The following is a 25,343-nucleotide window of genomic DNA, read 5'->3' on the forward strand; positions in this document are numbered from 1 at the left end:
CTCATTATCGAGAGGGTGAGAGGAGTTGTCCACTATTGGCATCCATTAATAATGATATTAATATCAATAATAATTATAATAATAAAAAAAATAATAATAATAATAATAATAATAGTAATAAGAATAACTTTATTTATACAGCACCTTTAAAAACAAGAGTTTACAAAGTGCTTTGACAACCAAGCAGAGCAAAGCAGAAAACAAGCAGATCATAAAACCAGGAATTCAAAAAAACAAGCAAAACACAAACTCCAATATAGGAGAACCCACACAGCATGGCCAGACATGAGACTGTTGAGACTATTATTATTGTTGTTGTTGTTGCCATTATTGTTGTTGTTATTATGATAATAATAATGATACTACTACTAGTGCTACTACTACGCCTATAATAATAATACAAATAAAAATATGTAATGTACCCTTCAACAATGTCATTGGGTGACTGTTAATATGAAGACAGTTAAGATTAGTTTCCTGAAAAGAAAAAAATGCTTGAGAATAGAAATTGAAGTCTGAAAAAGATGATTGAATAATTAATTATATGACCTTTATTTTGAAATTCGTCCCCGGATGCCCCCCTGCGATTCCCGTTAACTTCACAATAAGAGTCGTTTAAGCTGAGCTGGCTGTTGGGCTGCAGTTTGTGGGGTTGTTGGTGTGTTCAGACTGTTCCTGTCGACGACTTTCTCTGAGTGGGAGCAGTCACTACAACCGGGAGGATTTCTACACAGAAAGTGGAAAACAAACTTCAGCAAGTCTACTATCCACTATTCACACGCGTCGGGGTTCACTTTTACCGAAAAAGGAAGTTCGAGCTCTGTCAAATCGACGCCATGGACCCCACCAGTCAAGGTAACGTTAATTGTTAGCTTAGCGGGCTAGTTAGCTAACGTGGAGCTTAGCTTAACGCGTTAGCCAGGCAGACAGCTAATTGTTGTTATCAGTCAATCTAACTTTGATTAAATAATAGCTTTATAGGCTTGCTCGTATTTTTGTACGAAAGTTTGATTTGTTTTTACTTAATAAATCCTGACGATTGATCAGTCGTGCGGACAGGACGGGCCCGACGATAAATGACAGGAACAGGAGCACTGAGTGAAGGAGGCTCGTGTCACTAATGTCATCAACTTCCCGATACAGTTGGATTTAATATGTCTTACAAAAATTCAGTTAAGAAGGAAACATTGTCATCTTTTCCCTTACAAGCCCAGATACGCGTTGTATCCCAGGTTCAGTGAATGCTTGTAAACAAAAGCACTGATGTTAGCTAAAACAAGTGTTAGCAGTTTGTTTTGATTGTCTCCTAAAACAAAACACCAACCAGCTTTTCCTCCTATTCACCTCTATACAGCTTTGTCAGTTTGGTCAGTCAATCGTTATCACACAGTATTTTGGAGCAACACCCAAATCTGCTGACTAACTTAGCATTGATATCAGCTGTGTTGCTAGCATGCTATTGGTGCTGCTTTATCATTTTCACTATTGACATATCTGCAGCTGAGCAGGCAGCTGCCTCTGATAAATTATATCTGAGTGCTTACAAAAGTTAAAACGTCATAATACTGATAATACTGTTTCTGCTTTATCTTTATATAACCCACCTGACCTCCTTTAAAGTTTGTACCCCAATGTTTCCCCCTACTGACTACAGTAACCAGACATTTTATTGAAGCATAACAGGCTGACAGTATTATAGTTTAAGGATGCACGATATTGGATTTTTTGCTGATATCCGATATGCCGATATTTTCCTACCCTTTTTGGCAAATTGCCGATTTCGATATCAATATATTAGTCACGTTTTTTTCCACCTAGCTGAAAAGATCAAGTCTCCCCTGTAGTGGAATTGATATCATGCCTACTTTTATTGTAGTGGCCCACTGGCAGATGCAGACATAACACAATACAGGGCTTTTTAAAATGTACACATTCACTGGGAGATGTAAGAAAACTACTTAAACTTCAGTTACGTAAAAAATGGCATATTTATTTGTATGTAACATTTTCTTTCAAATTAAACTGTAATATTCATACATCTTGCATCCAGGCGTGGACGATGCTCTCCCTGAGACAATCCTGACAATAGCCACAACTAGGGCAACTTTTACCTATTGCACAGAGCAAATTCATAAAAGGATATCTCAGTATGTCCCGACTCATAGATTCATTGATTGTCGCAGTTTATAAAGCTTATAAAAGGTGCAGATGTAATTTGGTCACGATTGCTACGTCATTAATAAAGTCCCTCGTGCACACGTGGCTCACATGCCGTGAGAACTGAATTGCAAGACAAAATATTTACCTAATATTTAACTGTGACTTAATTAAACGGACTGCCGATGAAGACAGTCAACAAAGCAGACAGAGAGACAGACAGAGAGACGGGGGCGGGGCCAGCAGAGGTGCAGGTGTGTTGGTAGGGTTGCTGACATCAAACATTTTCAATCATTGTTTTACACAGATTATTTAATAGCAGTAAAAGGTACTATTAAAACTATGTCGCAGTATTATTTTTTTATTTTTTATCTCCAGGTCAATATGGCTGAAAAACCCCCTTCAGTTAAAATCTGACTTCCCAGGCTGCATCCTGTATTTGGAATAATGAGCGGCCATGATAGACGTGTCATGTTGCATCAGGCTTCCTGTGATTCAGGATGAGCGCTTTTGGAAGTGATTAGGGTTGCCTACATTTGTCTGACTTAGAGTAAAAAAAAACTGGAGTGAACTAGGCCATGTCTGTCTGAATATAATCCTGCTGCTACTGTTTTTTAATGATGCTGAGAAACCTGAGAGTAGGACTTCTGTCTGAGCCCGAGGCAGTGACTTTTCCTGCCTGATGCACTCTCACATGACACTGCTGTCAGAAATGTGCATTCTGAAAGAGTTACATGAACGAGTACCTGTGATGTGGCTTTTTTGGGGGGAGCATTTATAGTTGTGGTGGATGTGATTATTTTGTTTGTTGTTGGTCAAACAGTCTAGAAAATGAGCTCTAAGTTCTAAAAACTCCAACAAAAGACAACGGAGACTAATTTGTACTTCCTTATGTGTAGGAAATAGACCAGGATGCAATGCAGCAGCCAGGTTTTTAAGTAAGGGGTGTGGCGCTGACGGCACACATGCCTCAGTGTTTACAGACTTGTTGGATCACTTGTGAAACAAAGAAGAAGCAATTTATGACCCCTGTGTGACTTATTTTTGACTGAAAGCAGCAGAAGTTTGGCTTCTTTGCATTCTGGGAAATGTAGGAAATCACTGATTGAAGGCAAATTGAAATCTATATAGTATAAAATTTGTGCAGCCAAGGAACATCTGTGATTGATTCTTTAGGTCCAAATCTTTTGTCCCCCTTTCTGTTCTCATTTGAGCCTCTGTGTCTCGTATTGACCTCACTGATGTTATTTCTGTGAGCCGCTCTTAATCACTCGACTGAATCAATATCCCTTGAGGGTGGAGCCGTCATATCTGCGCCTGCTTGTATGCGGATGTTGTTGCTGAGACTCTCCAGCTCTACCTTTTTAAAGGTTTACGATGCAGGGATGAAACCCTTCTTGACTATCAGATTACTTATTTGATGTCTGATTGATTCTCTTTCGCAACCCTACTTACAATACCTCAGTTCAGACGAAGGAACATGACAGGACGTGACCTGCAGATAATGCTAATCTTGTTGTTTTGCAAACCTGTTGTTTCTCTGATGTGTTGTGCAAGTCTGTGCAATCAAACGTGCAGATGTGGAAACTCGTGCTGAAGTGGGTGTGTTTGTAAGCAGTGCAAGGTGAGCGTTTAGCTTTCAAAATAGGCTCGCCCACAGAATAAATATGGCTTTAATGTTGCTACTATTGCTGCATAAAATCTATTTTTACCCAGTGTTTCAGGCTCCAGGTTTTTTTTTGCTTTTGTTGCAACCTCCATCCATGCCAGCTCCGGCTGCGCCAACCTCCTGTAGCTGCCAAATATCTGATGGTGTCCTCAGGTGACTGAAGCAAGATGTTCTTATTGTCCTAGAGAAGCTGACGGTGGCTGATTCTGGTGTTTAAACTGCTATTTTTGTGCTGTCCGGTACCTCTGGATAAAGCAAACTGGGTCTGGGTGATAAAAGGACCAACTTTGGACCATTTTACCCAGCATAGATGAATCAAACAGCCTATCACACATGTAAAGCACTCGTCTCTCGGCCTTTGCAAAGCATTGTTTGACCTGCCAGTGGAGAGTGGATGCTTCTGTAAACAAATAAATGAAACCGTAGAACCAAGAGGCACTTCAGCCGTAACCTCAAGTCAATTATATGGATGTATAAGTGCATATAAATAAACTAAATTCTCCAGTTTATCTTATGAACTGTCTGGTTTAATCAGCTTTCCATCAGCAGGACGATCTTCACAATATATTATGGCTGTATTTTGATCCTTTTCCCCTCCTTTTGTTTGTTTTAGTTTCTTTTTTTCCTGCATTCCTTTTTACAGAAAGTGAAAGATATAATGGTTCTCACACAAAGTGCTTCTTACATGACTCTCAGAGTGCAGTCCAACCCGTTGCTCCTCTAATTGCTACTTTCTCTTCCTGTCGGATATCTCCTGCTATGGTTGTGTGTGTGTGTGAAACGGATACTGAAAGAGAGAGAGGGATCATCTGAGTGAACCACTCTGGGCTTTTAGCACTTCGACTTATCTATTTTGTCTACCTTTCTGCTGCTGCTCCACCTCACTCCCCCGTTAACGTCTTCTATTCTTTCCTTCTCGTCTGTTGTTCCAGATATCAACCTGAACTCTCCTAACAAGGGCCTCGTTGTGGAGAACTCAGACAGCCTGTCCGACGTGCCGGTGGAGGGAGCGGTGGGGAACTCGGCCAACCCTCTTCCACCTGGTCTGACGGAGGAAGAGGCTGAGGAGCTCCGCACCGAGCTCACCAAGGTACAGCCCAGGTGTTCCAAAGTCACCACATTCAGGCCACAGTAATCATGTGTGTTTTGTGTCAACAAAAAAAAATCACAGACTGGAATCGGAGCTTGTTTGCAATGTTTTGAGCCAACACAAGTTTCCTGAGGCCTCAGGAAAACCTGTAACCTTTTGTTGATTAATCAGTCAGTAATTTCTAATTATAAACAATTGGTTTTTAAAGATTCAATCTCGAAGATTTCAGTTTCGTTCTCTTTGGCGCCTCTAATGGCGATAAACAGTCCCAATTTAATCTCTCTTGTTGAAGTTGTATCTGTAGTCATCCATCTTTTCTTTGTTTGTTCAGCCATAGTAGATTACTGTTTACTTGCAACACCTGCAGAGAGCGGAAAAGCAGCCGCTCAGCTCCGCCTACCCTCTCTGGCAGACCAACCACTGCTGGCTGATGGAAAACGCGTCACTAACTGGGCGCCGCTTGTCATTTTTTTCCCACGAATGTTGCCACAGACACCCAGTCCGTAATAATACTATATACTGCAAATGCAAAGGCTTTCATCAGTGGGCCACAGGCTGAATCACCATCGTGTTACCTCATTTGGCGATAGATAGAGACTTAACAGACATTTATTTACATCAGATTATTACTTTAAGTCTATAAAATAACAGAAAATGTGAATAAATGTGTTTGCAGAAGCCTAAATAACGTCCTCAAATGTTTTCTAATGTCCATCAGGCTTAGATATTTTGTTTACTGTATCATAAAGAGAAGGAAAGAAACTAAAAATATTTAGTTTGAGCTGGCATCGGAGAATTTTGACTTGTCTTGTCCTGTGAGAGAAACATTTTTATAGTTGAAAGTTAATGGCTGCAGCTCTACCTGACTTTCTAAGAGCATTTTCAGATAAATTGAATCTTTAATACATACTATAGATTTTTCTTATGGTGTCATTTTTATATCAGCTTTTTGTGTAATCAAAAATAAACACACTGGTACTCTTGGGCTGTCTGTGTGTGTGCAGGAAATACATGTATTTTTAAATAAAAGATGTGTCTGTAGAGAGGACAACATGAAAAAGCATTTATTTTTTAAATCACGTGAGAGTCGATGTTTGCAGGCAGGATTTTAATTTGTTCCTTCAGTGGAAGCTCCACAGCAGAGATATGAAACATAAATCCTCTTTGTTTTGGTGATCTAGAGAAGAGAGGAGCTGTAGGAGGAGCTCAGGATTAACTCTTTCTTGTGTGCTTGTTGTGTTTCAGGTGGAGGAGGAGATCAACACCCTGCGTCAGGTCCTTTCAGCCAAAGAGAGACACGCCACAGAGCTGAAGAGGAAACTCGGCCTCAGCCCGCTCAATGAACTCAGGCAGAACATCACCAAGAGCTGGCAGGACGTACAGACCTCTAACGCGTATGTATCGATCAGACGGCATCTTTTAGACACAACATGCAGGACAGAAATTCACCTCCCTTCGATGTTTAAGATTCAGCTCCCGGCATCGCTCCAGATACTTTTGCATCTGAAACATAATCAAATCAATTATTTAGGTTTTGTTTTGGCGGAGTAAACAGGAGCATCATCTTGTTCATGTAAAACATCAGGATGGTGCCCTCCGTGTTTGATTGGCCAGAAGAGCGTGTTGCCAGATGCCGTAGCATAGATTGCTTTTCCCTCTGTAGCATCATTTAAACAAATGAGGTCGTTGGGGTTTTTGGGGATCTGTTAGTGGGACAGAGCCTGGACTCCACCGAGTTAGAAGCATCTGTGAAACAGCTTTGTTTCGTCCTCCATGCCTGGTCAAATACAGACATGCAGCCTGCTTTTACCTTCAGATCTTTTCGATTTGGTAATTTTTCTATGATTTTTGTGCTTTTGACATGGCCTACATGGTTAAAAGATGATAAAGTGTTGTGATAAACAATAAGGAGTATGCACAGGCAGCTTAATTAATGCCCTTCCTGTGTACGGCTTCCTGTCTCATTCATCTAAGCCGTTTCCTGACAGTCTCAGAGACGCTGCGGTCCCCACGACTGGCGAACAGATTCTGCGTCGGCCCTCACAGACAGAAGCTCCTGCCTCATCTCTCTAGTCTGAAGACACCTTTGATGTCGTCTTGTAAAAAATCCTTCTTCAACCTTAGATGTTTTTATCATCCCGTTATGTGTCGCTCTTCTGGTTTCACACCGGTCGCATGCGTCATCACTCCGCCCCCTTGCTTCACGGTGAATGTTCCTGAGTATTACCTGCTGCGTTCACACATCGGCTCACCTCAACTTCTTGTGGACATTTGAATAAGAGGCTTGCAGGAAAAAGTCTGCGTAAAGTCGGGGTGAAAAAATTTGGCCTTTTGCGTTCACACGTGCGACCTGATTTTGGAGACAGTGTTGTGGGATGAATCAGCACTTCCTGCGAACATTGTCTGATAGTAACAGTCAGAAAGAGCCAGTCACACCATGACTCATCCTGTGGTGACACATCGAGGCTCCTTAAGTCTTCTTCTGAAGAGCTTTACATTAAACAGGATGAGACTGAGGCGGCCTTACTCTGACTTTAAGCTGCTGCAGTATCAGATGTTGTATTGATGTTCTTAAAGCTACTGTGATCACGATTGTTAATCAAGCTTGTCGCAGTTGAGGAACAAATATGTATCTGCAGTTTTTCATCTTTTGTAGACAAAGCAGCGGCTCCGTTTGAAATTCAATTAAGTCCTTTAACATCATCAAGTTTTTCCTGTTAGAAAAAAGAAGACATGATTACACTTGATTGATGGAGCAGCAGGAGGTGTTCACACAGAGAAAGTCTTAATGAGGACACAACAAACTTCTCTGCAAAATAACAACAGTACTGGAAATCATCCGTGAGTGTTTCCAGTAGAAGGAGATCATTACTGCGCTCCATCTTAATTTATTGTGAGGATGAACGCATGAAGCCTTGAGCCAGTCCACAGGGATTAATTACGGGGCTCTTAACCCTCCAGTTTATACAGCTTGACAGTCTTAATTTCCTCTTTAGGAAACAACAACATTACAAAGCAGATTTTATTTCTTATATGGTGAAGTTTTCCTCTCATGCTCCAGTATTTAGTTTCTGTTTGGGCTTTTCTAACCCTGACTTCCCCTTACTCCGTCAGTGTAACACCCTGGTGTCTCTGTTTCTAGCTATGTGAGAACCTCTGAGAAACTGGGTGCGTGGAATGAGAGAGTAACCGGTTCAGATCTGTGAGTCCACGCTCTGTTTGCTGCTCGCTCACCAGTGATGATGCCTGAGCTTCGGCTGTGTTTGCTCTCTCACGCTCCCGGCTCACACTCGCCCTCGATGCTCCTCCGCTCTCACCTTCTAACCGTGTTTGAGAACACTTTAACAGTTGGTGTTTAACTTTGCGTCTGCAAGGAGGGCAAACATTCATCTGGACAGGGGGATTGTACAACGGCTTGGACATTTGGAGAATACTTAATTTTATCTATTTTATGACCATATATATAGATGACGACACGTCTCCATCTGCTCTCATTGTACGAAAGTGATGCCAAAACACCCCCTGTGATAGGCGCTGCATTCTTGCGATGGTGACGTCATTTAGAGCCAGAGTCTGCGCAGTAGAGATCGCCAGGTGACGCTGACGTAGCCACTTCCGCTAACCAAAACGCACACTTAACGTACAGAAAAAACGGCAAGGATCCCGCTCACCGGCGTGTTTAACAGCAGAACAGCTTCTTCTTCTCTGTGTTGGTCTGAGGTTAAAGTTCACAGGTATGGAAACTTCAATGACTGTAGTGATTGTTTTAGTTACGTTTCCTCTCGCTGTTCATCCTCCACTCTGCTCACCTGGAACTGATCGGCTACAGGAGCCGAATTTGTTAACAGAGCTGTCAATCATCATTTTGACAGCATCAAATAACTAAATAAAAATAAACTTACATAAATCAGCAGGATAAGAACTAACTATAATGACAGAAACCATGTTGGAGAAAAATGTATTTGACATGTATTTTGATTTTATAGTTTGACTCATGTCCCATCTGTTAACATGGAGGAGGCGGGCTTTATGAGCTATACTGCAGCCAGTCAGCAGGGGGCGCTCGAAATGTTTTGGTTTACAGGGCTGTCGTGTCGTCCATCTTTTTATACAGTCTGTGTTTTAAACGTAATCTGGTGTTTCATCAATAAATCCACCAACAACCTTTTTAATTTTTGAATGTAACAAAGGAAAGTCGTTTATTTTATCCATTCTTATCCAATTATAGGAAGTCTTCCATTGCTTTAAGTTCTCTGCAAATTAGCGAGCATTAAATAGTCACAATATAAAAAGCAGAAAATAAATGTCTTCAAAAGAAACAAAGGTATATCATTTATTTTGATTGTTGTGGGTTGAAAGGAATTATGTAGACTTTAGTTCTGCTATTGTACGTAAAGTAACAATTTAGATGTGAGGATCAAGGCTTTAAGAGCCTGATCATGTTTGGATGTTCCTTTTGAAAGGTTGAGTGAAATTCAAGCATTTAAAGTTTGCACTTGACCTATTTTTCGTATGTATTTTTTTCAAAGGCTGCAGAAGTCTTGCAGTAGTACCGCATTACACCGGTCTATTTTTGAGACGAGATAATAGTCGCTTGAACTCTTTGATTTTTTGATGAAGTAATGACTATTCGAATATTCAAAATTCATCACCCCTCCCTTGTCTAGACGTACGTTTTGATTGATTTTATCTAAACATAGAACGAGAACAAAGGCAGCCAGAGAACGTTTGGAGTGACGGGAGGGCACCTCGGCTCAAGCAAAACTTTCATGGCTTTATTCCGACATTTTAAAATTGTCCTGACAGTAAATTCCCTGGAAAATCATTTTGTGTGAGGCAGGATAGATTATGGATTTGCAAGCGACCCTGTTTAAGGTCTTTTTCTTGGCCTGAAGAACGACCTTTGACACATTCAGGATCGTTACTTCTGCTGCTGTCTGGAGCTTTTTACATATGTGGCTCGACTTGTAGCACTTAGCTGGGATTTGGTGTGTCTCACATCCATCCACTGCTGCCTGAGATTCACCTGAGTTTGTTCACTGTGTCATGTGACTAACCTTCTTACTGTTTGATCATCAGAGGTGGTGCTGTAGTCAGAGACGTTTCAGAAAGTCTTTAGTAGTGCGAGACTAACGTTTGAACTTTACAATAACAGATATGTCTCTTGTCTTTTATCATTCACATATTATTCTGTTATTAGAAACCATGCTGTTAGTTTTCTTTCTTTCCCTTCCCTTTCTGTCTCTACGCCATCCTATTAATGTCCTCTGTCTGTTTAACTTCCTCTCAGAGGTCAGGTGTCTCTTCCTCTGTCCACAACTGATGACACACGTCCTCTTCTCCACTTCCCCTCTAATACAACATTTTTCCATATTTTAAGCCTTCTCACATGCTTCCTCTCTGCTTTAATAGCAGCGCTAATACTCTGACACTGAGCTCGTATCCCAGAGTGAATTACACTCTTTGCATATTACTTCTTTCTTGCTTAACATCACTCGCCCTTAACCTGAAATACCTCCAAACAACCGATGAGGAGCCGTTTCGAGGGACCAGTGTTTGGGTTTACTGAGTGACTCTCTCTCTTCCTGTTTTAGCGTAACAACAAGCAGCGTTCATAAGGCGACTGAGCGTCGGTAGCCTACATGACGAGTTTGCACAAACAACACTTCTAACAGATCAGTGTATGTCTAGCTCGTAATGGTAAATGGACTGTACTATATAGCCATTTTCTAGTCTTTGCGACCACTCAAAGCTGCTTTTACATCACATATCACATATCACATATCACATTCACACACACATTCAACACACTGATGGCAGAGGCTGCTACGTAAAGTGCCCAACTGTCAATCAGTTATCACATTCATACTCCTTGGCTATGCCGTCTGGAGCAATTTGGGGTTCAGTGTCTTGCCCAAGGACACTCCGACATGTAGCCTGAGGGAGCTGGGGATCAAACCTCCGACCTTCCGATTGAAAGACGACCGACTCCACCACAGCCGCCCTGTATTGAAAAACAACAGAGGCATTCACGAGGACAGCTACGTATTCTCTTCCTGTTTTCAACAACTGCTGTTACTACGACAACCACAGACTGAAGATGCACGATATTATCGGCACATTATCAGCATCAGCAGATATGTCATTTTTCTGCCGATAAAAAAACCCTTACATTTTGCCTAAATGCTCCGATTCCCTAAAAAAGCTTGTCATAATGCTGCGACATTAACTCAGCGTGAGTGTGTGCTCGCACTGCCTGTGCAAAGTTATCAACAGTATACAAACAAAGACTAAAGTCACAGAAACTTTAAAGTTAACTAGCTCTTAACTAGCTACCAGTTAGCTCACATTCTCGTCATTTTACTGACTAAACAACTTCAAACACAGACAGAGTGTAACGTAAACATCAGTGCAAAACCAACTTACGTATTCATGGACGCACACACGATAAAAAGAGTCGATCACTGATGTCTCCGTAGTTGGTGCAGTAAACAAGTCCGGGCGTGTCTCGCTCACTGCCATGTTTCGGGGGGATGCTGCGTTCAGGTGCGCTCAGAAACATGATTGCTTAGAGTACTTTTTGTACAACGCCTCTTCTGTCAAGCGTGAAGAAGGGAGCAAGATGTCTGTGGTATGGCAGTTTTTAGCCACTACAATAAGAGTAGGTATGATATCAACTCCACTACAGGGGAGACTTGATGTTCTCTGCCATTATGTGGGGAAAAAATGTGCCTAATATATCTGTTGGGTTGGGAAATATCGGCACACTGGATATCGGTAAAAGATCCAATATCGTGCATCCCACCACAGACGCATTCGCCTGAAAGTTGCCAGTTCTCATGGTCGCTCCTTGATCTGTAACACCGCTCTCTGTTGTTTACTCCTCCGCTCTAAACTGCCGCTGCGAGGTAAGCGTTCATCTCATGACGTGCCAGCTCCCCCAAAAGAGAAGCCAAACCTCTCCAGCGCCCCCTGGGGGAGTGGCTGTTGCAGCAGAGTCATTGGACATTTTTCAGATAGTTTTGTACCGCTACTAAAAGAATCCAGACACCGTTAAGTTTTCTGCCTGTTTCCACCACCCTGCTACTGCTCCTGTCTCAGCTGCTGCTCTGAGGTCTGGAGCTAATGGAATTTTCCATGTGGCTGCTTCTGAAATGAACTGGATTGGCAAGCTCAGATAGTTCGCTGACAGGATGAAGGCTGCTGACGCTGCTCTTGACTTTTACACACACCTTCACAAACGGAGGCAGGTGCGCTGGTCTCCATATGAAGCGTTTGTTCTACTTGTGCACACACATTTCACACACTCTCAGTCTTGGATTTCCAGGTATTTGTTCACCCACACAGCCAGAATAAATGCGGATTATTCGAATATTTGCCCAGAGAGGCAGAAACACAGGCAGCCAGCCGTGTTATTCTTGGTTCAGACCGACTTATGCACACACACGATGCCAAGTACAGTAGAGGAAAAGCGTGTGTGTGTGTGTGTGTGTGTGCGCCCTGGTCGTGCCTGGCGACCAGACGGGCAGCTCAGACTCGCTGCTGCAGAAACAAAGTGGGAGGAAAGAGAGGAATGTGAGAGATGGAGGGAGGGGAAGAGAGAGAGATGGTGTTGTGATAAGTCACATGACCAGAGAGAGAGGGAGAGAGGAAGGGCGAGTGAGAGGGAGAGAGTATGAGGTGTAGACAGAGCAATTGAACCAAAGAAGGAAGTAAATGGGTTATGAATTATGAATGCGTCGGAGGCACAGAGCGGCAGAGCGTGTTGCCATGAAAACTGGAGAGTCGGTGATTAGCTTGTGCTTTATTAGCATAACAGTAACAATCAAACAGCATTGACGTCCCCTCAATTAACATCGCAAATTCATAAAGAAAAGGCTCGAGACAAGGACAGCGAGACAAACCTCTGTCTCTATTATCAGCTGTGGAACAATTAGAGCAGTTAAACATTGAGGTGGTGAATAGACACACAGTGTTCTGTGTATGAAGTCACTGTGCTGTACAGTCGGCAGCATTGTGCTGATGGCGCAGAGACGCTCCTGTTACTGTAGCAGTGTTGGACCTGAGGAACAAATATCTTGTTCTTTATGTTTTATATAATTTAAGATTACTTTTTTGCCTTTTGTCTTTAATGGTAGTATAGTGAAGATATGACGGGAAATGTGGGGAAGAAAGAGAGGGGATGACATGCATCAAAAGGCTGAGGTCGGAGTCGAAGCAGCGGCCGAATGAGCTAAAAACCAGCAGCCCTTTTTTTTAATATTTGGGTATGTTCAAATTTGCGGCAGCGGTTGTGTTGTTTGTGGACAGTATGTGAACACAGCTCTGGGCTGATTGTAGCTGATGACAGGAATACACACACGCAAAAGTCACCTCCAGTGATTGAACGCTTGTCTGGAGCATCCAGCCCGCCTTCTTAGCAGCATCTTGTACATGTTCACAGGCAGGTGACTGCAGGGTTGGACATTAAATCTACTATCTTGTTTTAACTGACAATGTGTAACTGATGTGAAAACTAAGAAAAGAGCAACTATATTATTATTATTTAGGTAAATATGCTACTTTATTTCACAAGGTAAATATTAAACTCTTGGAGAAACACTGACATTCTTCAGGATGGCGTGCCTTTTTGAAGCTGTGTCCTCCAGGGCTGATTTTCCCTGAGACCACTCGTTGTCTTTTATGGCCTCCAGTTTTAGGTTTTAGTTCCCATGAAACTTGTCTCTCGACGAGTTGAACCTCTCTCTGTGACCCCTCAGTCGACTTGAAATTCTTCAAGTGGAGCCTTCCTTTTTTGTCTTGTTTTTCCTCCGTGACATGCGCTGTTGGTTAACTGAGGAGAGACCGCAGAGCTGTGTGTGTCTCATGCTCTGTACCTGGCTCAATAACGTCATGATCTGTTTATATTTCTGTTACTATGAAGTATGAAGTACGTCTCACCGTGCTGTGAATGACACGAGCAGGAGCTGTAACCTGCGATCAGTTCATCATAGTTCACAGTAACGCAGCGTTCTGTCTGTCTGTCGATGTTAACAGAGACTCCAGTCTGCTGTGTAGTTCATATATTTCACACAGAACTTTAGAGGAGCGTCAGGCTTCATGATCAGACTAAGTTGTATATCACGTCATCACTTCAGTCTGCGATCACTCGCCCCCTACCGCCCTCTGTGCTCGTGCTCGCCCCCTCTTGGCGCTGTTTTAAGGTCTCATGAAGGTGAATGAGGCTTCTTGTATAGTCACACGGCCTAAGGCTCTTATATATTTAACCAGAGTACACCCCCCCCCCCCCACCCCAAACACTGCTATATGAAAAAAAACAACAACAAGAAATAGTGGAATCTTCGTATTGAACGGCCAGATCAGATTTGTCTCAAAGAATCCTGATTCGCGTACAGCCCTACTTGGTGCTTTTCATAAAACTTTTTTTTACCTTCAACTTTTTGTTCAAATTCAGCCAATGCTGCACAAAAACACTCCATTTGGGCAGGTGGCAGGTGCTGAGTTTCCATCCCTGGGTGACACACAGACTCTGCAGTCCAGCAGTCGGTTCAGCCTGTGCTCCGGTGAAGGGCTGCACTAATGAGATCTCAGACGGACTTTTCTTGTACATTAGTCATCGCAGATGAGAACCCGGCGAGTTTTTACTTTTGCACGAAGCAGCAAAAAAGAAGCAGCGTGACGTGTTTCCGGTCATTTGCTTAACATTACACGTCCTGCATGATGCCGATGTTTAAACAATATATGGTGCAGTCCTAATACAGACATAACTCTGTTTATGCACAGTGTATGTGTGCTTTTGCATGTGTGTGTGTGTGTGTGTGTGTGTGTGTGTGTGTGTGTCTGTGTGTGTTAAGCTTGCAAAATAGAAATAATCCTTTCTTTCCTTGTGAAGTTGCAACAAGTGGACATATGTGATGAATTTACTTTGTAGATATTGACTTACTTAAATTTATTGTTGCATTATTCTGCAAAAATGTGATTTGTAATGCGGTTTTGTAGTTTTCGTCAGGCCAGTTGAACAGCTTAGCATTGTAGCCTAGCCTGTTGCTAACATGTGACTGCTTGTCAATGGTTGTGTGCGTCTTCCTTCGTTACCAACCTGAGAATGATTTAACTCGTTAACTAAAGTTGCTGAAAAACCATCATGTGTAAACGTAACTTCTAGTATTGAATATTTTTGTTGTTGTTTTAATGCTTTAATGTCTCCTTGTAAAGAAAAACCTTCACTCACTGCACCTGTCTGAATTATAATAGACTTTAATGTCCCTCTGCACATTCACCTGAACCTTCACCTGCAGTCAGTAAAACACGGTTGGAGTTGTTGTTGAAAATCTGTTACTGTACTGTGAGTGTGTGTCTCTCCCCCTGTGTCATTATCCTGCTGTTGTGTCTTCAGATATCTGTCTGCCTCAGCCACTTTGGAAGACATTACCCAGTCTGAAGCGTGAGTTGACCCCTTTCTCTTTTGTGTTCATGTTTTGTAGATGAGATAAGGTTTCTTTTAAGTTGGGTTTTCCTCTTGTTTTTATGTCCATCATCTCTCCTCTGTTTTCCTTTTGCTGTTGTGACGGTGAGGGTGATGCAATACATCTGTAACTGTTGTTGTGGCTGTTTTATACGGGAGGACACACAAACAAGCTTTTAGGACAAGTTATACATTTAGTTTTATTTGTACTGGGTCCTTTGGTACAGATGATACATGAGCACTGCTAAGATGATCGAGAAATGTCGGGCTTATTGATGTACACTGTTGCGTGCGTCGGTACTCGGCCACACCGGCTTATGTTTGCTCAGCCTCTGAACTATCTGCTACTGAGACTTCATGTGTGTTTGACTCGCTTAGCTGACCATGTTTTTGGCTTTTACACAACATTTATGTGTGTGTGCGTGTAAGTTTGTTGTTTGTGCATAAAAACTTTCAGCAAGGGACTGTTTATTTCAGGTGGTGGTTTCTTTTGCTTATAAGTTTATTTCTCAGCTTTTTTCAGCTTCCTTTATCACTTTTGTTTAAGCAGGAATGTCATAGAGGAGAAACCGTCTGACAGTTTGCGCCATAAGCCAGATTTTTTGCACGTTTTTTAACTTCACCATTGTGTAAAAAGGCGTTAAAACGGTCTTGGGAGGAATTTTGATCCGCCCTTTAAGCCTGCGGTAAATATAAATGTGGAAGTCAGCAGAGGTGACGGGGTGAAGGGACAGGGCTGCAGGGCTGTGACAGTATTGAATTTTTCTAACACTGACGCACCGTTGCAGTTCGGCGGTTAACCGCTGCCACCCGCCTCACCAAACCCCCATTACAATTTCTTTATCCCTCATCCCGATCATCTGACAGAGACTCTGAGCTGCCGTGCCCGCGTGCTGTGGTTCCACGCGCACATATTAGTGCTGATAGTTTCCTTCTTCCTCCCGCTGCTACGCATACGGACATAGGTTCAGCTTTACTTTTCATCTCCCTCTCTTCTCTCTCTCTCACTCCAAAAAGTGTCACTGCTGCATCTCCTGCTTTTTGTTCTGCTAACTTGACACTTCAGCATTCCGACTTTTTTTCTCCTTGCGACATGCAAACATGACGTGTGGCGTTAGAGTGAAGTAGAAAAAAATGGTGCTTCATTGCACAGACAACCAGATAAATAATGAACGTATGCTGGCTTTCAAACCGGTTCATCCTGCGGTTGGCGTCACATACATGCGGTTACCGTCAGAGCCCTACGGGGGTGTAATGTTCTGAGGATGTTGTGTGCGCCCCACAGGCAGTAAGCAGCTCTCTCAAAAATGAAGAAAAAGTTAGCAGCCAAGAGACGAAAAACAAACGTGTCCGTAAATTTGGGAGGGAAGGTCGTGGAGCTTCTCCTCTGAGCAGAGCATAAGATAAACCATCTTATAAAAAGGGCTATAAGAAGATTAGTCCAGCACGTACATCATGCATCACACTCACTACTTTATGGCAGGATTGGGAGCTTCATCCAAAAGGCAACCGGACTTGATTGGAGTTCTTGAAGACGTTCAGCCAAGTCCAGTTGCCTTTTGGATTAAGCTTCCAATTACCCGCCTCTTTTGGGTATGGCGAAAAAATTGAACTTTTTTGTTAGATATCTTTCATCAGCATATCGTACAAACTTATCGATTATACATGTAACTTTCAAAACACGAACGATTTTACATTTAAATCGCTTCACACCCTGATTGGCCAGACCGGTGGAGTTGAGAGGAGAGCCGGGGTTTGATCTCGTCTCTACATGTTATTTATTTATTATTAATTCACATGACGTCTTTCATGGCTTGTGTGACACTTCGAGAAGACTGTCAGAAAGTGTGCGACGGTATCAGTGACTGTGGACGTTTCAGTTCACTTTAGGAACATCCCTAAACTTCTCTGCCTTCTATAAGAGTTGTTACGACTCTTTGTACATCCTTTTTCGTTGGAAGCTGGATCCCTTAATGATACCTTTCCTGGGGGCTAAATAATACTACCTGCTTCCCCGTGTGTGCGCAGTGAGCATATCATGCACTGACATGAACAGACACTCATCATCTCAAGCCCTCAGCTGCAGCTGAACACGCTGAATCATACCTGCCATTGTTACTAATGGGTCTCTCTGGGCTTCTTTACTTGGGGGTGTTTCAGGGGAGAAACATGAATTCGACTAACTCTTCTTTGTTGCAGTTGATGCTAAAAACAATCTTTCTGCTGTTTGGTTTTTAAGTTATGATAAGCCGCCTTTTGGCCTACGCTTCTGGGATCTGTATTGTGTGTGAATACTAACCAGCGGGGTCGGGAGTACTGCACTTCATGTGTTGAATGCAGCAGTAAATTGAGTCACTGTTAGCGTTTGTGTTGATGCTCGCTGTGGTCTAATTTACCTCTGTCTGTCCTCCCCTCTCCCATCCATCTGCCCCTGTTCTTTCTCGTCTGTCGCTCCATCCATTTTGTTTCTTTCTGCTGCCCTCTTTTCTTTCCTCTATCCATCCTCCCTTCCTTTTTCTCCCTGCCTTGCCTATCCTGACATTTTTCATTCCTTTCCTCCTTCTTCACCATCCCACATCTTCTTTTCATTCCTCTCCAACCATCTGTCCTTTCCTCCTTTTTCTTTTGTCCATTCTCTCCCTTCTCCCTCCTCCTCCCTGCAGATACAAGAAGACTCAGGAGACTCTCTCCCAGGCGGGACAGAAGACCAGTGCCGCTTTCTCCACAGTGGGCACGGTCCTCACCAAGAGACTGGGCGACATGAGGTACGATGCAGCCGTGCCAATATGGCCGACGCTCTGGCAGGGCTACAAGAACAAACGAGCAGAGCGGACAGTGTTGAAACAGACATCCAGGAGGTTACTGTGCATGATTTAAACTTTAAAAAAAACAGCATGGATGGATGCAGGAAGGGAAAAAACTTAAATATTCTGTCTGCAAAACCCAGATTCTGTGGCATTTTAAATCCTTGTCCATATATCCAAAAATCCATGTGATGTGAGATATAAATAATGTACACAAAGTGTCGCCAGTGATGTATTCAGGGAGTGTTTTATGGCGTGCCGCAGGTCCATTAGTGCTGATAAGATGGGAAACCACAGAGCCGTCAATGCAGCTCTTCAAACACTCCCTCCTACCTCATATTACCTCATTCAGTGCTAAAGTATCAGGAGGAGCTGGATGTGATGAAACAACGGGAGATTAATGCCTACGTTACCCCGTCCTCCATGTGACCTAAATATGCCCAGAATAAAGCTTATAACGGGGTGACTTAATAAAAGCTTAATGTTTGGCTCCTCACTGTCCACTGCTCGTTTTTTCTTATAGTACTGCATTTATGTCTCGTACTAACTTAGCTTCTCACGCTCCTTCTCTCAGCTAACCTTAAGTAGCAGTTCTGTAGAAGAACTGAACCTAACAGACCCGAGTGTCAGACCGTCTCAGCCTCATCATTTCACTAACTCACGGGATGGTTCAACATTAGTCTGTATCAGCCCAATGTTTAGATGAGAATAATCTTTTTTTTTGGGGGCATAAAATTCAACACTGAAATTATATTTCACTGGTATATCTTCGAGGTCTTCCAGAAACTAAATTATTATTAAAGCTGCTTGAATATAACAGAGCATCTAGTGCAATCAAGTGCAGACTTCCACCATTATTGCTGCTTTTTCAGCTCATGATCGGTCCAATATTGAAGGGGTTCTGCCTCGGCCCATGCTTAACCTTTCCTCAGAGTTGAGATGAAAATCAGAGCTGTGGTTTTTTCTGTTATCCTGCTGACGAACAGATAAAATGCACCCCAAAAAAGAGCTTACTGGTGGAGGTAACTGGGTTTGTCTAAAAATGGTTGGACCACCCTGTTAAACTTTTTCACCCTGGAATCACACTTTGAATTCTGTGCAGTGTGTTTATTTTTGCTTCAAAGCAACAATTCATGAAGTGTGATTGAGCCGTGAAAGGGAGAAAATGTAGCTTTGGAAAAACATATAGACTCAGCGAGGATCCACTCATCTAACATCTCATCTCTAACGACGCCTTGTTGACTCTCACATCCGTCTGTAATTATATTAATGTTTCCGTTTCTCCACCCACATTTCATATTTGCTCCTCGTGCAAAGGGTGTGTGTGAGGACGTGACGACATGGCTGTATGAGTGATTGATCTTTAAACAGTACATCAAACTAACACGATTACTCTTTATGTGTCTGCATCGTCCATCCCTGCATGTTGCATGTTTTCTCTTAAGCTGCAGAAGTCCTACTCTTAGTCTTTAACCGCCCCAGTTCTCATAGTTCTTATTAAGTGAGCTGCTGTTGCTCGCTCCAGGTAATAGGTGTGAAGATACTGAAACATGACATTGCACACAGCAGCACATCTCCGCTCTGTTATCTACATTGTGTTTGTCCTTCTGTCCCTGCGGATAACGTTGCTGTGTCTCCCCTGTGTGTTTGTCTCTTGCTGGTTTGTGTCCTGATGCTGCCGCTGCTCTCTGCTCACCCTCTTCTCTCTCTCTTTCTCCTCCTTGTGTTTTTTATTATTGCTGCCTTGGTTTGACCTGCAGAGCTCTACCTTTCTCTAATTCCTTTAGGTAAGACTAACATTCCTGTTAGATCAGAAACAACAATGATTTGTTATAAGGACAAAAATGAAACTCCTTGTAGAGGTTAAGCTCTGCCATGTTTGACTTTTGCTTTTTCCAAACCTCCCTCTGTTTTTACAGTTTTTAGATCAAAAACTTTGCATCCTTTATTATTCTATTGCAAATATTCCCCAGCATGTAGAGACGCAGCATGTTGTCCGTTGCTCCTAATAAAACTAGTTATTTTAAGGAATTGTTCATTTAAATGATGATAATGAATGATAAATGATAAACGTTGCTTGTTTAGCATTTTAGCAGCGTTATAACTTAGTAACATATGCTGCGTCACATTACGCCTTAAAACATGAATAGTGTCGTGTTTTTTCAGGTTGTGGTGAAGCTTTATTTTCTGTTAATTTGTAATTATGGTTTTGTCACTTATTTATTTAAACAACAGTGGAAGAAACTTTAACAAAATCTATAAATACTTCTTCACTTTCTGTCGTATTATTGTAGGTATGTAAAATGATTTCTGGTTTGTTTATGTGCTTAAACACAGTTTACATTCTTGTGCGTTCAGCTGACATGCTGTGCACAGCTCAGCTAAGCTAAAATGGCTAAATATGGACACTGACGATGATCCATGCATGCAAAACAACGAGATAATGAACCTGTGATCTTGAGAAAACAAAAGGTTGTTTACTTTAATTACTTGGAAGTCGAGCGCTGCTATATCTTTGGCTGCTATAAAATTAGAGAGATAAAAACTGCAACACAAAAACATTTATGCCTTTAACTTTAACTTCCTGTTCTGTCTCTGATCTGCCACGTTTAACACACTTTTGTTTATAGTTATACAAAATGAGTTCTCTTCCTTTGACTGTTTTAATTCCATGTAATCGAGAAATGAAGCTACCTGTTAACAGCTATTGATAACCACCATTAATTGCTGAGTTAATCGTGTGTGTGTTTGGTGTGCGCGTGTGTGCTTCCATGCTTTATAACACTTGCACTTCTGTCTCCTCTCTCTCTAACGCTTTCAAAGTAGCAACTATTCCATTCGCCACTCGATAAGTATGCCCGCCATGAGGTAAAGTAACACACACACCTGCTGCCTCAGCTGAACTCACACGCTTACCTTTACCTGCATCACTGTTTTACTGCTCAGCTGCTGTTTTACTCTGCGTATATCTTTTCATGTTATTGTTCTGTTTTCTTCAGCGAGAGATGTTTTCTGTGGAGGAAAGGTTCAATTTATTTTTCTGTTTCTGTTTCTTTTAGAATCTGTTTAATGACTGAAGACAGTTTCTGAAGATGAAACCTTGAATTCATCATATTTTGTCGACTCTGACCTCACTTTAATAATTTATTACAAGCCTGTGTTATTCTTGTTAGTTTGTTTCATTATTCGCTTGTGATGTTTTATTATTTCATGATTTATTCCACATCTTTTCCACAGAGTGTTCTTCAGTTAAAATGATGTTTAAAATGTTTGTGAGGTTTATAATGAACTGAACTCTCTCAGGACGGTGTTATGATGGCTGCAGTGGAGCAGTTTGCCCATGTTACACACACACATACTTTTTAATGCTTCATATAAGGAAATATAAATGTATATAGTATGTATATAAAACTCTCTTTTAGTCACATGTGGTATTATTGCATGTGGTGTATCTATGGTTTGTTTTTGTGAATGTAACATCGTGTCTCGCTCTGCAGGAACTCTGCAACCTTCAAGTCATTTGAGGATAAGATGGGGAACCTGAAGGTGAGACGAGAGTAAACATAGAAGCAAAGAAGCTCTGCAGGAAACAAAGTGTGATGAGTCAAGGATGGAGATCAATAACACTCTGTTTCCACTCTCCGTTCATCCTCCTCCCTCTCTCACTCCCCCCCCCCCCCTCCTTTTCTTTGTCTTTCTGTTTCTCTCTCGTCTCCATCTTGTCTCTCTCTTTACCCGTTTCTCTCCCTCTTTTGTTCTTTCTCAATCTGTCTCCGTCTGCCTCTCTCTTGTCTCTCTCTCTCACGGTCTCTCTCCCTCTGTCTCTCTCTTGTCTCTTTCTTATCTGTGTTTTCGTCTCTCTCTCTCTCTGTCTCTCTCTGTCTCACTCTTGTCACCCTCTCTTTCCTTCTCTCTCTCACTCCCTCATTTCCGTTTGTCTGTCTCTTTGTCTCTTTCTTTCTCCTTCTCTCTTATCTTACTTCCTTTGTCTCTCTCTCTCTCATTTCTGTCTGTCTCTGTCCTCTGTTGCTCTTCTTTGCCTCTCTCTCTCTCTCTCTCTCTCTCTCTCTCTCTCTCTCTGTTTTCTCTTTCGTCTCTCTCTCTCTCTCTCTCTCTCTCTCTCTCTCTCTCTCTCTCTCTCTCTCTGTTTTCTCTCTCCAGTATAAGGTCGTCGGCCCCAAAGGAAACGGGGATGCCGTCAGCTCCCCCACCGACACCACCCCAACTCAGGAGAACCCGCCTTTCTGAACGCATCCCTCCTCCTCTTCCTCCTCCTCCTCCGCTGCCACCTCTCTCACGACCTGAGACTGTACTGTTACCACGTCACATCACGGAGTCAGCCCTGACCTTTGACCTTCCACCTCACTTCATTCACTGTCCACCTCTCACTCCTCCCCCCTGTCCTCCCTTCTCTAAGGTCTGTAAACACCGACAGGTGGAGGTGAAGGACTCGTGGGTTTGATTTGGGACGAGCTGCTGCTCCCTCTGCCTCCATCCTTCTGTTGAGGAAAAAGAAAAAGTTTAGTTCATGTCTGAATAATAACCAGACCTTACTTTGTGACATCACCACCTCCTGCCTCCAATGCCTCCCCCGTTTGATCCTCACCCCTTTTGTTAGTCCAAATATTCTGTCACTCATCCTCTGCACTCCTCTGACACCTTTTCAAACAGGTTCTTTGCTTTGTCAGCAAATCACCTGCTTACAGAAAAGGATAGAGGTTCTTAAACTAAAGGAGAAACTTTACATTTATTTGGTGTTTTTTTTAAGGGTAAGACATCAAAAATGCTGGTGCATTTGTAGGCTCTAAATCAGACTTTTAAGAGCCGGGATATCTGCAGACAAAGGGTGGAGGAGCTTTCAAAGGGGCATAATCAAGATGGAGGTTTTACGCTAATAACCCCATTTCTGTTTCCTTCGTTCGTTCTGCTATCGTGTCCTTAAATCACCTGCTCGCGTTGCCACAGTTTCCTCGAATTAATCTCAAATTTATACTCAATCTCTGTGCAAACGCAGGCTGCGCTCGCAGGTTAGAGATTTGACTGGGGAGGGGAGAAGGGGGGAGGATCCAGCACATCTCACCCCTCTTAGACCTACTACTGCTACATGCATGTGCATATCTCATCTCAGTTGTACAAAACCGACCGTGCAAAGACGACCAAGGTCTCGTGTAACACCCCAGGATGTAAAAACAAAACAAAAACCATTTTGTATTAAAAACTATTTTACACTGCTTTGCATAATGTTTTTACATAACTTTTATCAATATGTATAAATATATATGAGTAAATATATTGTCACTGATGCTGCCGGACGGTAGCGATCAGGTTTGGAGGTTTAAGACAAAAGCAGGAGGGAGGTTAAACAAACTTAAACACAAAGAAACACTATGGGTCAGTTTCACAGGCGGCTGGAGTTTTTAAAAGTTAATCTGAGGCCAAAAAGACGTCGAAATGTTTGTGAAGCGGATTCATTAAAGAGCTGCAGTCGTTTTGTGAACAAGACGAATCAAACCAAGACGAGGGGGAGCGTAATCGAACTGGTTTGAAACCACTTACCGTGTTTTTCCTTCTGGTTTGACTGCTGCTCCCTTTTTGTTAACACAGAACTCAATGTGACGATGCTTTGCTGTGTACACTACCTGGTGAATGTCAACGCTTCTCTATCGGCCTTACTCACTTTAAACCTTTCACTTGTTAAGAGTTAGCTGGTTGAAAAGAACTAGTTTTTCCTTTTTGTCCCTTTTTGTTTTTAGTTGTACAGACTGGTTTGATTGAAGGATTAGTGTTAAAATATTTAGTGTCAGAAAAGATCCCTTTGCCAACAAACCCCTTAAATGCACTCCTGTTAACACAAACTAAATGCTACTTAATTATCACACACACGCTGCATGAGGCCAAACTAACACAAACTGTTCGTGCAAACTCACTCATCGTTGTGCTCATATCGTGATAAAAACAAAGACTCTTACAGACTACAGTGACAGGAAACACTGAGTTGTGCAGCACAGTCACAGAAGAATAAGGGTTTATATTTTTTTTTTTTTGCACTGAAGTTTCAGATACAAGGGCAACATTTCCTCTGGTTATCTGACAGAAAATCCAGTGCAATCTTTTGTTTTTTTGCCAAAATTGTCTAAAAACGTCGGCCAATTCAGAGTTCCTCTTGTCTCGTGTTGCCAAAAATCTTCTTTATAATTATGTCTGTGTAAATGTTGCTCTTGTATCCCGGCTAAGCTTCAGCCTGATGTGGTCAGTGCAAAAAGGGTAAAAATTAGTCCTTATGAACCTTTTTTAATTATTTGGATCGTTAATGAATTCAGGCTGAAACTTTCCAGGAAGGTTTAAACCTGATTATAGTCCAAGAAAAGAGAACACCAGATTAAATACAGTTTGGGCTACAATGAACAAACCTAAAATGAAATTCAAATCTGCTGCAGGTGTATTATAACTTGAGTGTATTTCTTGTTTCTTTGTTTGTGTTGATCCTTCTCTGTAGTTAATGTATTCCTGTTAGGTGATTTGTTCCGTTTTCTTTTGGCTTTCTGTCTGTTAGGAGAAGATTTGTTCTTATTTGTACAAATAATTTGCCATCAGTAAAAAAAAAAAACCAAGTTGCCAATATTTAAATATCTGTTACAAAATCTCTCCTCCTGAATCTAATGCAATCTCTGACTTTCTGCTTCGCCAAGATGATAAATAATGACAATACATGTAAATCTGAACTCATTTAATCAGAATTTATTCTTAAAATCACATTTTCCTTGCAGAAAGTGGAGACTATCTCAATCTCGATGCTTTCATCAGGCAGGGATCTCACTCTTTGCAAGAAAAATCAGATTTTAAAATAGATTAGATTTTTTTTTCTGTCGCCTGTTTAAAGCTGCGATCAATTGTGGGTTGATTGACAGATAGGAAAGGTAATGTACTGTTGTTCTGGGTGCCTATGGGAAGTGCAGCACATGAAGAGCCTGGCTGGAGGACACTTAAGAGTACTTATAGCTTTATTTAGGTCCTGGGCCTTGCAGATGTAGAATATCAAAAGGGATCAGATATGGAAAATTGTGGTGAATGAATTAAAAACACTTTTTTTGTTTTGTTGTATATGTTTGGATATCAATAAAGCATTCCTTTAAATGAAATGCTGGTGTTCGTTTCAAT

The 25,343-nt window shown here is 41.9% G+C and overlaps 1 protein-coding gene across 6 annotated transcripts; it reads left to right on the forward strand.

The window, feature by feature from the left end:
• Positions 1-633: 633 nt before the first annotated feature.
• On the forward strand, positions 634-25,324 carry tpd52l2b (tpd52 like 2b). Of its 6 annotated transcripts, none has more exons than XM_069659750.1 (9): positions 634-855; positions 4,759-4,916; positions 6,162-6,310; positions 15,313-15,360; positions 18,045-18,146; positions 19,946-19,972; positions 21,009-21,053; positions 21,683-21,731; positions 22,347-25,324. In XM_069659750.1, exons 1-9 carry the CDS (start codon positions 837-839, stop codon positions 22,431-22,433), a joined length of 684 nt encoding a protein of 227 aa, XP_069515851.1. In that variant the 5' UTR covers positions 634-836; the 3' UTR covers positions 22,434-25,324. The 6 variants fall into 6 exon arrangements, with proteins under 6 accessions (XP_069515851.1, XP_069515852.1, XP_069515853.1 ...); XM_069659751.1 differs by having other exon boundaries at positions 21,012-21,053; XM_069659752.1 differs by lacking the exon at positions 15,313-15,360.
• The last annotated feature ends 19 nt before the right edge of the window (positions 25,325-25,343 follow it).

The sequence above is a fragment of the Semicossyphus pulcher genome, unplaced genomic scaffold, assembly GCF_022749685.1.
Source record: "Semicossyphus pulcher isolate SPU_LCO1_2020_fin unplaced genomic scaffold, fSemPul1.0.p SCAF_13, whole genome shotgun sequence".
Taxonomy (NCBI): Eukaryota; Metazoa; Chordata; class Actinopteri; order Labriformes; family Labridae; genus Semicossyphus; species Semicossyphus pulcher.

What these genes read in the sequence shown, in the direction of transcription:
- tpd52l2b (XM_069659750.1), top strand. An exon ending in AAGAGACTGGGCGACATGAG is followed by an intron (nt 18,147 to 19,945) that starts GTACGATGCAGC and finishes TTTGACCTGCAG; the next exon opens with AGCTCTACCTTTCTCTAATT. An exon ending in CCTTTCTCTAATTCCTTTAG is followed by an intron (nt 19,973 to 21,008) that starts GTAAGACTAACA and finishes ACGCTTTCAAAG; the next exon opens with TAGCAACTATTCCATTCGCC.